General features: G+C 39.8%; 1 protein-coding gene across 1 annotated transcript in view; it reads right to left on the minus strand.

Annotated features, from left to right (window-relative positions):
• The window catches only part of LOC21398086 (MAP3K epsilon protein kinase 1), a 31,630-nt gene that overhangs the window by 6,072 nt on the left and 11,948 nt on the right, over nt 1-13,610 (minus strand). Inside the window, exons 13-18 of the mRNA XM_024175988.1 lie at nt 11,784-12,119; nt 11,619-11,663; nt 10,289-10,468; nt 10,089-10,172; nt 9,131-9,222; nt 8,957-9,040 (exon numbers count right to left, since the gene is read on the minus strand). Coding sequence (XP_024031756.1) covers nt 8,957-9,040; nt 9,131-9,222; nt 10,089-10,172; nt 10,289-10,468; nt 11,619-11,663; nt 11,784-12,119 — 821 coding nt within the window. The remainder of the gene's footprint in view (nt 1-8,956; nt 9,041-9,130; nt 9,223-10,088; nt 10,173-10,288; nt 10,469-11,618; nt 11,664-11,783; nt 12,120-13,610) is intronic.

Consider the following 13,610-nt stretch of genomic DNA (forward strand, 5'->3'; position numbering starts at 1 on the left):
AACGCACTCTTCCTATCAACCTTTAAAAATTTTAAGATTTCTCTAACTATACACCCCACACTTTATAAAAGGAAAAAAAAAGATATCCCTTTTTTTCTTTTTGAAAAGAAACGAGGATATTCTTAAGCTGAAAAACGAACACTAGAAAGCTGAAGGAGAGTTTTCCTCTGGCAGACCAGGTTCAAAAGTACAAATAAAAAGCTAAGTGCTGAAACAAAAATCAAACAAAACTACAGAAATGGAGACCAATCCCCAACCAAATCTGAAAATAATGGCCGACCGAACACCTTATCCCCATATACCCACAAGGAGACCCAATACTTAATTTTATCCCATAAAACAGAGGCCGCCTCCTTACGGTCCTAAAAAACTATACTATTTCTTTCTAGCCAAATACCCCAACAAACAGTTAACGACCCGACCCTCCACAAGATTACCCAGGCCCGAAGGTGGAGAGAATTCGAGAAGCTCAGCACAACTCCTGGGAGCACCCACAAAAAGCCCAAATGTGGAAAGAATAAGGGTAGTGAAGAAATAGATGATCTGCTTTCTCGCCACTATCCATACATAAAACACGCCAGCCCAGAGAAATGTTGAGATAAGGACTTCTACGCTGCAACAAATCATGTGTTTAATTTGTTAAGAGCAAGAAGCCACCTAAAAACTTTGACCTTGACTGGGACACGGATTTTCCAAATCTGGGTGTAATAGGCAAAGCTTGGACCTGAATCCTCAGAGGTCAAACAAAAAAAAGAATGATTTAACAGGAAATAGACCACTGGATTCAAGTAACCAACCCCTTCTATCTTGGACCACACCATTAATTCTAACCCTTTCCACAATCCCAGTGAGCTCGGAAACCTCCTTAACTCCCTATCCGTCAGATTCCGAGAAAATTGAAAATCCCACGAAACAATGCCACCACCTTGGAGATCAGAAACCGAAATAAAGCTTGCAATAGGCTGATTAGGACTGGACAAAATCCAGTAAAGCGCAGGAAACTTGGAACTCAATGGCCTGTCATCGCACCAAATGTCCTCCCAAAATCTGATTCTATCCCCAAAACCAACCTTCCATCTGACATTCCTAAAATAGCCCTCTGCACTTGATAGAACTGATTTCCATGGACAACAAAAAGTAACTCGCAAGGCAGCCCCTGAGTCCCAAGTATTTTGATCCAATCCATACTTTCCTGCAATTACTCTATGCCAAAGAGAATATTGTTCTAATGGAAATCGCCATAACCACTTAGCTAGCAACGCTTCATTTCTCTTTCTAACGTTACCAATGCCCGACCCCCGAGTTCCTTAGGCCTACAAACCTGATCCCATGCCACTAAATGTGTAGCAGTATCCTTTGAATATCCCTCCCAAAGAAAGTCTCGCATTAACTTCTCGATCTCCCCCGCAACGACTGTAGGAATTTGATAAGATCTAAGACAATTCTCAAGAAATGAGAAGAATTGAGAAGAGAAAGATGAATCTTTATTGAATGAAAGACTAAATTACAATGCAGTGATTCGAGGTACTCCCAACCCCCCCCTTGCTCAGCCTAAGCCAAGACTTCCTCAACAAGACTCCAGTATTTTTCCTCCTCTCCCTCAGTTCCCGAACCCCCTTTTAATATCCCCTGCCTTCTCTAACTAAGTCCCACCCCAACTAAAGTACACAGTAACTAACTAATAACATCCTTTCTAACAAACTACTAACTTCACTAACCAACTATCAAGTTCCTATCAGTACTCCCGCCCCAAACAAACACCTTGTCCTCAAGGTGTAAGTCAAGAAATTGCAGCCGAATGACTCCTCTTCCTTCCCATATCGATGAGCTTGAATCTTGGAACGTCGAATGGAGCATTGACTCTAGGAGAGTCAAGCTCAGCGGTGACGAAGGCTACAACAGAGAGGCTTGGAACCATGAACTCAACAACAATGGGTCCTAAAGCAGTGAACAAGAGAAAGGTTGGGTTTTGGAGTTGCAAACCCACCAATTTCAAGTCTGCCATTTGCAAACTTCCTAATTTGAACTCCAAGCACACCAATTTCTGCATACCCTGCCCTAAACTCGCTGAATTTTCGAGGGTAAATTCCAATTGCACCAAAATCAGCCTCAATCTTGCTGGAATTAGGAAGTCCAGCCCCAACCTTGCCGAAGTTGCCCTGTCCGCACAGGCAGCCCAAGACACAGCCCTAATTTCACCAGAATTCATGCCTAAATTCCCTATTCCGGCCCCAAACCCATTGGTGTTGCGAGGCCCATCCTCAAATGCGCGGAAATTAGCCCCAATTGCGCCAGAATCTCGGCATCCAATCCAAATCCGGCCGGAATTTCAGAACCCAGCCCAACCCTTGCTGGAATGCAGCTTGAAAATCCCTGACCCAGTCCCAATCACACTGGAAGACGAAGACCTAGTCAAAATTGCTCCAAAATCAGCCCTAACGACTCTTGAATTCAAAGACCCAGACCTTAAATTGCGAGATGCAGTCCCCAAATCGCCGAAATCGGAACCTATCCCGCCGGAGTTGCTAACCCCAACCCTAACCACATGAAGATAGGAACCAATCGGACCGGAATCGTGAAACCCAGTCCCATAGACGCCCGATTTCGCCGTGACTCCGAAAGAATTTACGAAATTGACACTTAAAACAGGTTGCGTCTCCTCCGTCGGTGATTTCTGACGTTGCTCCGTCGCGATTCCCCACTCAAACGCCGACGTTGGTTCCCTAACCTCCACCGTCGACGATCTCGCTATTTCTGACGCTGCCAAGAATCGCCTCTGTTCCTCCATATTCGTTTCCGAAAGCAATCTTTGTCTTTGTGTTGGTCTGAAACGTTGAAGCAAATTTATCTTTAATGCACTCCAACAAACAAATGGTTGTCTTCTATCCTCCCACAGGAACCACTGAAAAGCTTTACCTTCCAAGAACTCCTCAATGAACATCACTTTTTCTTGCTCTAAAATCGATTTTTTAAGAAATATTCTTCTACTCTTGCTATCCACGCATCCGGATCTTCTCCAGAAAACATTGGCTTCTCTAATTGCTAACAACGTCCTAATGTTCCCTCCATCTTCTCCAAATTTCGCCCAAGAAAGTGCTCTGATACCACTTGATAAGATCTAAGACAATTCTCAAGAAATGAGAAGAATTGAGAAGAGAAAGATGAATCTTTATTGAATGAAAGAATGAATTACAATGCAGTGATTCGAGGTACTACCAAACCTCCCCTTGCTCAGCCTAAGCCAAGACTTCCTCAACAAGACTCCAGTATTTTTCCTCCTCTCCCTCAGTTCCCGAACCCCCCTTTTAATATCCCCTGCCTTCTCTAACTAATTCCCTCCCCAACTAAAGTCCACAGTAACTAACTAATAACATCCTTTCTAACAAACTACTAACTTCACTAACCAACTATCAAGTTCCTATCAGAATTCTAAAAACCGACATATAGTATAATGGCAGAGATGCTAAAACCGACTGAATGAGAGTTAGCCGACCACCCCTCAAAAGGAAAGCTTTCTTCCAACTATCCAACCTCTTTACCACTCTAATCAGTACCGGTTCCCAAAACGCTGACTGTCTGTAGAGGATTTCCTCTAACGGGAAGGCCCAAATATTTAATAGGCCAAGTACCTATAGAACACCCAACGATTCCTGCCAAAGTGGACAGCCTGACTTCCTCAGTATTAATTCCCAGAGTAGTGCTTTTTTCCAAATTAACTTTCAGCCCGGATATCAGAAAAAAATATCCAAAATAGTTGATAAATTTGAAAAACTTTCTTCCTCTGGAGAGCTAAAGAACAAAGTATCATCGGCAAACTGTAGTTGACTGATTTTGAGTTTGTTCTCCTGACACATAATGGCTTTATTAGGGAAACTTCCACACCCGTCAATTAATCTGCTTAAAACATCCACTGCAATAGTGAACAAATAAGGGGATAAAGGTTCTCCTTGCCTAAGCCCTCTGGAAGCTCTAAACTTACCCCTAGGCCTACCGTTTATCATTATAGAGTATGACACTGAATTAAGGCAGCCCGAAATCCAACTTCTCCATTTAACTCCGAACCCTTTCTTCTCTAGCACAAAGTCCAAAAACTTCCACTCTACATGGTCATAGGCTTTCTCAAAATCAATCTTTACCACGACCCCCTCTTTTCCCGACGATCTGTAATCTTCCACTACCTCATTAACCACCAAAACGAGATCCAAAATCTACCTGCCTGCAACGAAGGCTCCTTAGACCTCTGAAATTGTCTCAAGAACGATCTTTAGTCTATTAAACAAGACCTTCGAAATGATCTTATATAAGCTTGAAACCAAGCTAATGGGACTGAAATCCTTTAATATGCTCGGATTGGCCTTTTTCGGAATAAGGCAAACGTACGTTTTATTGGTTATATTATTGATGATACCTGACCTCCAAAATTCATCTAGGACCTTAAGAACATCACTTTTAACAACCTCCCAGCATTCTTTGAAAAAAGAGAGTAAAACCATCTGGCCCAGGTGCCTTGTTTCCATCACAATTGAAAACATCGTGTTTGATTTCACTTTCTTCAAATGGTTTTTCCAAAAGCACTACACTCGCAGCCAAAATAGGGCTCCAATTTAAACCTTCAACTCCACTAAACTCACCTCCCGAGGATTTGTAAAGAGACTCATAGAATCCCACAATTGTCTTAATAATCTCCTCCTCATCTTCCACAATAACCCTTTCCGCATTTTCCAGCTTATAAACTGTATTTCTTGATTTCCTCGAATTTAAAAGTTGATGAAAAAGCTTGGTGTTCACATCTCCCTCCTTAGCCCAAGTGGCCTTGCATCTCAATTTAAGCGCTCTGTCCCCCCACTCAACAATGTGAAAATAACGATGTTTAAGCTCTCGTCTCTCCTCAACAAAACCCGCCAACCAATCTGGGCCCCCTTCCTTTCGATCGATCTCCTGAATTCTCATTAGAATCCTTCCCTTCTCCACCCTAGAAGCCTCAGCTTCCTCCACACTCCATTTCTTCACTTTTTCTTTGAGCATTTTCAACTTCCTCATTAATTTGTATCCATCCCAACCGCTGACCTCATCTTCCTCCCACCACACCTTCAATTTTCTGATAAAATCTTTTTTCTCTAGCAAGGTATTATCAAAACCTAAACGGAGAAGGCCCCCATTTAGGAGGATTTGTCTGCAAAGTAATAGGGCAGTGATCCGAAACTGCTCTAATAGAAGCTACTTGCCGCCCAAATGGGAACAACTCCTTCCAACCCTCCAAAAGTAGGAAATGATCCAATCTGCAACAGATGGGATTTTTGCTGCAATTTGACCATGTGAACTTTGCATTATGTAGGGGTGGGTCGGACAAATTTAAGTCTCTGATAAATTTGTCAATGATTCTCATGCTTCTAGTGATTCGGTCGCTACCACACTTCTTCGAAAGAAACCTAGTAACATTGAAATCGCCACAACCACACCATCTTTGCCCACACAAACTCCAAAGACCAGCCAATTCATCCCAAAACTGACTTCTTTTGTTGTAACAATTTGGACCGTATACTCCCGATAACCACTAAAAATCTCCTTCCACCTTTATTGTCACCGAGAAATCTACCAACAAACTCTCCACCACTTTAATCCGCCTAACGTCCCACACTACTAAAATTCCCTCCGATTGACCCACTGCCAGTAATAAAACCCATTCTTTAAATCTAGACTGCCAAATGCTTCCTACAAACCTTCTATCTACCTCTCGCCCCTTTACCTCTTGAACAATCAGAACATCTGGGTTTTTCCTTGCAAACCACCTCCCTAACTCCTCTTCTCTTCAAAGAAGAGTTCCCTCCTCTAATAATCCATGACATCAACTTCATCTATGACCATCAACAAACCCATTAATAATCCTATCATACTAGACGTTAAACTCCAAATTTTTCAATTCCCTCCCTCGGCCCCTCCTCCAGCTAAATTTGGTCATGCCTTCGACTGATTCTTGTTGTCCCTTCTTTGGTGTTGATATTTGGAGCTGCATAGTCTGAAAAACCTCCCTAATTTTACTCCATTCAACTTCCTTTCCCCCAACTTTCACCGTGCTACTCCTGTTTGCCAAAGATAGTTCCCGATTTTCATTCTTGGAGCATGTCCTTATCTTTGCTGAAACAGAAAACTCTACTTCCTTACTTTCCAGAACCGTCACTGCCCTCGTATCATCCGAAATATTCTCCATTTTTGGTGGAACCAGCGAGGCTCATGGAGAGAGATCTAACACTCGATCCTCAGAAACCTCCACATGAGTGTGACTTACCCGTTGGTCCACATCAGGTGCGGTGAGAAGCCTCACCTCCTCCAGCCCGACAAAATTTCCTTGCTCCCTCGTATCAACTTCTGAAGACAAAAAAGAAGAAACTGAACGAGAACAGTCTGCATCCTCATCCAAATTACCTCCGTGCCAAATAACGTCAGAGTCCCCCCCCGAATCTGCAACAAAATCTTCCTCTAAATCGACGCCAGGCAGATCTGGGATGAAATCGGTCTCCTTCTCCAACTTCTGAGTGTTTAGACCTTTCTTGAAATACCTAGATCGTAGATAAAAAAAAGGGAATAAGGTTTTATTCGGTGCTTTTCTAACTCCCCATCGCTGGAAAATGTAGAACCGGATTGCTAGGCTTCCTCCTCAGAAAATCGTCTTCCCACTTCTTTATTTCGGCCCTAATAAAATCACCCTACTTTTTGGGCCTCCACCTAAGGCCCAATTGCTTTTTGCTAAAATTAACCGGTTTTGAGGGGGCCTTGCCAAAGCCCAATTCTAGAGCATCAGCCTTATGAACTGCTGAGTTGGGCCCACCTAATAACAGCCCAGGTATGCATGGAACGGATTCAACCCGCATGACCTGATTAGAATCTTCTAGAACTCCGAATTTATTGGATAAGGAAACGGAAAAACCCCTCTTTAGGCGGCAACCGAATATGATCTAAATCGAGGGACGTCTCTTCGACTATCGAGCCTAACCTCCATTCCTTGTGAGACGAATTACCCTGAGCGTATGACGCGTTCCACCTTAAACGCTTTCCACGTGTCACCCAAGACATGAAGGAATACATAAGGATCGGAATCTCACTCTTGTCCCCGTCGACAGCAGCCTCCTCACCGAAAGTATTGCCAGTATAGCCAGTATTGCCGCGTTTCAAAAGTATAATCCCGGAATCTTTGTTAATACAGTCTGCCTTCCCAGCGATTGCATCTCCAGCCATCTCAATACTTGTCCAAATAAGACCCCTAGTGCTACCGTTGGACAATGTACTATAAGGCTGATTATTTTCCAGATTGAATAATCCGACATGAATCCTCTCTCCTTAACACGGAACTTCCATAATTGGCGACATTAAACCATCCTTGAAACCCCTCACCTTAATCTTGGCAAATAGCAGAAAAGATTGATCTAGCGTATCCTCTCTCCTTCACCGCAGCTATCACCTATGATTTTGAAAACATGGTAGTACCATAGATTTACCGGTTCCAATCCAGCTATTCCTTGCCTCGATTTGAGCGTAATTCCAATCGGAATACAACGACCATGGCTCCATGTTTGCAACAAGAGACTTTCTATAAAATTGAGTCTTTTCTGATAGTAATGAAGTTCTCTCCGCTTCATTCCTACACCAAGTAACTGCCCTGTCTACTGCTAATGGCACCAACTCAGTTGACCTTGACAGTTTCCTCTCTAATTCATTTTTGATAGCCTCCCACGCCCAATCCACACTTTTCATGTTCACAACCACCGCCAATCTCCATGACTTAACAACCTCACTCTCCTTCTTTTCCTTTGCAGATGTTGTGTTACAAAAATCCGTATCATGATTTCTTCGAGCAAGACTCTGTCTTTGGTGACCTTCTGCATTAACTACCTTTCCTCTATTCATGGCAGCTTCCTTGAAAGTCTCCTCTTTCCTAGTCCATCTACCATTCCCTATCCTTATTGAAGACGAGGCTCTAGAATCCCTTCCCAGAATAGCATCAAGCTTATAACCCTCATCGTCCCCCTGTCCAGACTTGGAACCATCTCCAGGAAGGAATAAGTTTCTGACCATGCCATTTTGCACCTTCATAATCCTTAAGAACTCCCCTCCGACGTTTGCTAATCTCCACCAATATGATCATAGTGGAATTAGTGAACTCGAGCTTAAATCCCTGTCCTGCCTCAGATTTACCAATGATATCCAAAGTGTCACTCAACCAAAAAGCAGCATCAATAGTACATGTGAGAAAAACCTACGATTCTTCTTGACCTCCTCTAAGTTGACATACCCCCCACATGACCTAACGAGATAGTAAATAACTTTGAATTGATTCTAAACTCGTGTTTAAACCGATTGAAGAAAACCATTCATGATGAAAAGTCTACAAAATAACCTTTTATGCTCATCTAGTCAATTCAAATATTTACCTTGAGGATAGTTAGGTCTACAATCAACCTTAAAGGATTTTGAAATTCCACGATTTACCCATCTTTTTTTATGATATTATATTATTTTTAATTTATTAAACAGTTAAACGATTTAGATTCCTACAGTGGTTGGGCGTTTAGAAACCATAAATCTCTAGTTCTGTCCTCTCTGTATTTGTTCAGTCCATAAGATTTTCATTTACTAACCAATTAATATATATACACACACGTATAACTAACCACATAATCATACAATCCAAAACAAAACTTGAGAACATAAGTCCAAAATTTTAAAAACTTGTAAGTGGAGTGCACACACATAGAGAGAGACAGCTGCCCATCTTATTTCATTTGAGAAATATTAAACGTGTGGCCCACAAATCAGCACATCATAAATAAAGTAACATTGAGGTGTAACTTTACGTTTCAAAGTTCTCTCATCTTTGTGCAACATTCAATTTACCAATGACCTGATCATACTGTCTGAGAAAAAGAATAATGTGTGAAAAGGAAAAAGAAACAGGACAAACCTGTACTTTGCATAATCAGCCTCTAGAAATCCTACCAAAACAGGTATTCCACGACAAGCTATAAACATTTGCAATGTCAAGGCACTGCAAGAAAGAACAATAATTGATTTATGGAAAATCTACTTTATATGATAGAAACGAATGACTTTGGTAAGCATGAGGAGACAACTCTACCTTGACTGACAAAGCTGCTGCAGAAAGCAAGCTGCCTCCATTCGAATTTCCCTAGGACGATCAGGAACAGCAAAGCTCATTACCGCAGGGATCTGCCATGAAACTTGAAATAATAGTAAGTCTATATGCCATTGCAAACAGTTTTCTCATGTATAGTATATAAGAAATTCTATGACACATCTCCGGAGAAGGAAAAGAGAAGAATATCAAAGATTTTTCTTTAAAAAAAAATGCCACTCAATTAACTCAAAAGCCAAAACATTTAAATGAATATAGAACTAGAACTATCACAAGCTAATGAGAATAAGAGGAAATATACTCGCACAACAGTCGACAAACAATTTTCTTTTTCAAAGGGAAAAAAAAGTCAACATATGACAAGATGTTTCTATTTTTCACGTTGTCATCCTTTTTGTGTTTTGCTTTCTGAGGATTTCAGAATCTCCTTCCTTCGTAATTGATTTGCACCGATAAAAGGATGTTTTCTTATAAAAAGAAATAATAATAAAAAAGGTCAACGTTATAACGTTCACCAACAAGAGACATTACAATGTAATATGGAAAAGATTTCATTCCTCTCTCTTCTAAAACAGTCCAAGCTAGTTCATGCACATTGAAGACGAAATGGACTAAAATTCTGTAAAAATAGAAGTGACAATGAAGAAGAATCAACATTCAGTGAAAACTTCTTATGTTGCATATTTTCTTGGGCCTGGAAGGCTTCTTTTGACGAATAATCAGAAGAGAGGAGAAGGATTCAGACAGATGTATCCGCTAGTTTAAACAAGGTATACTTGCTAGAAACTTGAGCAACAGTTGCCAAACAACTTATCAAAAAAAAAAAGAAAAAAAAAAAGCTTTTCCAAACAATTGCACAGCTGTTTAAATGCCCAAAAAAATGGAATTATCCGTAGACACTACCAAAAAAAAAAAAAAAAAAGGTCGAACTAATACCCACCAGACCAACAAGGCAAGCATTTTCCTGGAAGTCCGTATTATCTCTGATAATCTGATTTATAATTTGAAGCACAGAACAAATAACCTGTAAAACCAAAGTACAACTTCCCAAATTTAGCTGTTTCAACGCTGATTGAAAAGTTCAATGAGTAACAAGAAGAACTATCAAATATTTGTCAGATGCAGTAAAAGAAGGCATACACGAGTTTTCGGGACTTCAAGCAGTTCCATTAAAGGCAGCAAACCATGCTGGGTAACGAAAACAATTTTCTGCTCAGGGCGTTGATGGAAGATGCCAATAAGCTTCTGACAAGCAGACACAATAACTTCTTCTGATTCCTCTGGTCTCAAAGACCCAACTAACCTGCTAAACTCAACAGCCTTCGAAACAAACCCATCGAGAAACAAAAAGAAATTACAGGTAATCCATCTTTGACGATAAAAGAGATACACCAAAAAAAAAAAGACACATTTACATTTTCCAAAAGAAGAAGACTTCTGTGACATCTAAAGAAAGAACAAGAAAGCAAATATTGAGCTTTGAGAAGATTGATGACTAACTCATAGAACTTCAAATAAGTTTAGAGCCAGAAATGAAAGTATTTGAGGAAGAGGAGAGGGGCCTAGAAAAACATTAAGTGTAAGAAATACCAAGTTTGTTGGAGGTTTTTTATGCCTTCTTGACAAATCACTTTTGTTGGATTCCAAAACTTCCACCTCCAGCAGTAATGAAATTGGAGGAGATGCATGACAACAAGACTATTTATTAAAAAAAATATATCAAAAAGAAAGAGCCAATTTCTCCAAACTTGTATTGGATCGATATAGATAGTGAAGCCGCCTTCATGAGATTAATGTCTTAAAGTTTGAAGGACCATAATAGGGGAAAGTGGAAGGAGGGAGAGGCTGAGGGGATTAGTGCAAGGATTTCAGGACCCATGGTTTTGGTTGGAAAGGAGGAAGAAATAGATCGGGTGAGGGTTCTTAAATCCTTCCGAGCACTGCAATTTTAATCTCTTAAATACCTTTCTTTCCTTCCTATTTTCTTTCCCTCTTAACAGACAGTCTTATTGACAAAGAGATGGTCAAGTAGGATTTGAACTTTCCTTGGTAAGGCAATAAGGTTTTCTGAAAGTCATGGCAGAAGTTGATTGTTACAAATAACGTTTCAATTTAATCACAGCGTTGGGATTTACCACTGGATAAGTCTTTAACTTGCTTTTCATTTGTTTTTTTCCTTTTTCTTTCTTGATAAGAAACAGAGATTCAATAAAATAAATGAAAATGCAAGACATGCAAAATTAGAGGTAAGTGAGGACAAGAAGTCCACCACCAACAAGAAGACAAAGTAAAGACTATACCAAAGAAGCCCAATCCTTTTTTTCACCTTTGACATGCTATATGTAGAAAATTAAAAATGTTATCAAGTAATAATGTCAATATCTAATAGCTGTGAGTAAAAATATTATTAATACCAATTCATTAAATGGCATGTAGCTAGTTTTAGAAAAGAAAAAGGACTGCCGACTACCTGCAGGGGGAATATATTTTCTCCAGGCAACCTCTCATCAAAAACCTGTAAAAAAGAATCTATCAAGAGTTTTTTTTTTTTTTTCCTTGTGTAGAAAAGCAGTCATATCAAGTAAGAGGTTGAAGACAGTGAAGATGCACGATATTGAATCAAGACTTATCATACCAAGCCATCAATATCAATTACGTCATCTTTAAGATAACCCATCATAAAGCTTAATAAGTTCCCGCCGCCCCCATTTTCTTGCCCCATTTCATTTTCCATTTGCTTTTGAGCAATTGTAGCTCTCAATTTTGTAGCCAGGTCATTTTTCCCCGAATCATTGACAGGTGAATTCCCTTGGTTTAGATGTGATGTCGATGCAGATGTTGAAGCCTCGGTCGTCCGATCCTCTGGATTTCTATCCAAGGGATGAAACAAATCATCCAAAGAAGCATCTCCTGGAGTGTCACTAAATCTGCTTAGCTCATTTCCACCCATGGTGACTGACATCTTGACCACCTTCAAAAGTAATTATATAGATCCAATGAGAATCATTATGTGGAGATATATATTCTTGAGAAGTAAAGGATAATAGGTGCCATAAAATTGAATGTTGTGCATTTTGACACCAATGCAGACCTGGGTGATAACTATACCGAGACATCACTGACATTAAATGGAAAAAGAAAATCATGATAAATAGATGTCAATTTTTTACACGTACAAGAAAAATAAACCACACCCAAACGTGTGAGAGTTGTGATTAAAAACAAAACAAAAAACAGGGAGTAAGATTAGATCCGAGGGGTAACAACAACAGCAAAATAACAAAATGTTATTGCTGGATTTCATAATTGAACTGCCTCTACATGAACAGACCAGCTTGCTCATTTTCAGGTTTTGATTATTGAATTTTTTTTTTTATATGCTAAAACTTCCTTATATTGAAAAATGAATATATACAAGGAGAAGAGGATAAGATATCCACTTGAAAGAGGACAAGAAAAAAACACGCATGCAATAGCAAAAATCTGAAACATGCAATCTAGTGACCGATCACATCTCTCCATTGAGGAAGAATCAGGGACAAAAGAAAATATTTAAACGCTTTGTCCCTCAAGGCCACAAAGATGCTAAAAACTTTGCATTCTCGAACAAGTCTGTCACGCCCATTTCCTTAACTTCAAACGTCCTTATATTCCTTTCCGTCCAAATCGTCCAAAACCTGAGATCACCTTACACATCCTTTTTTTTTTCCCCTAAGAAACAAGAAACTCCCATTAGGTCCTGCATCAGGTTTAGCTGCTTCAACAGCCCTATTCTACTATCTAAAAGTTTCAAAACCTTGCAGAAGCAGACAACTAGTTCAAGAACATCGGCTTTCACCTTATCCTTTATTAAATTAAAATATAATCCTAAATCCAAGATACCAGTAACATTTTAACTATTAGTTTACCAATTCTCTCAACAGCTTAAGCTAATGGGAGGTTGTCCAACAATAATTTTATATTCTAAAACTCCCCCTGATGTTTGGGTTGGACAACAACAATCGTGTGTGCAGATATATTAATTAGAAGGCCCAACACATGAATATTCAATTATAAGCCCTAAACTTATTAAAGACCCAATATATGAGTTTTGGAAACTGCAATTGCAGGGGTTTGAACTCAGAAACTCCTACTCCGGTACCCTTTTTTCGGATAAGAAGCTTTGGTGCCATGATAGTTTATCAATTCTCTCAAAATTTTAAGCTATTAGGAAGTGGGCCAACAATAGTTTCATATTCTAACAATAACTATTAACTACATTTCATGTAAAAACCACATTCAGATGCAGAGCACTTCAGATATAAAATATAATATAATCCACAGCAAGAATTTGGAAGCAAAGTATCTAAAAATTTTCAACAACAAAATCCACACTATTACAATGAATGTATACCAACACTCAAGCGATAAAAGCTTGCTCATTTTATGCCCCCTGATGCACCAAATATCTCAATGCACCAGA

This window comes from Morus notabilis, unplaced genomic scaffold (assembly GCF_000414095.1).
Source record: "Morus notabilis unplaced genomic scaffold, ASM41409v2 Scaffold72, whole genome shotgun sequence".
Taxonomy (NCBI): domain Eukaryota; kingdom Viridiplantae; phylum Streptophyta; class Magnoliopsida; order Rosales; family Moraceae; genus Morus; species Morus notabilis.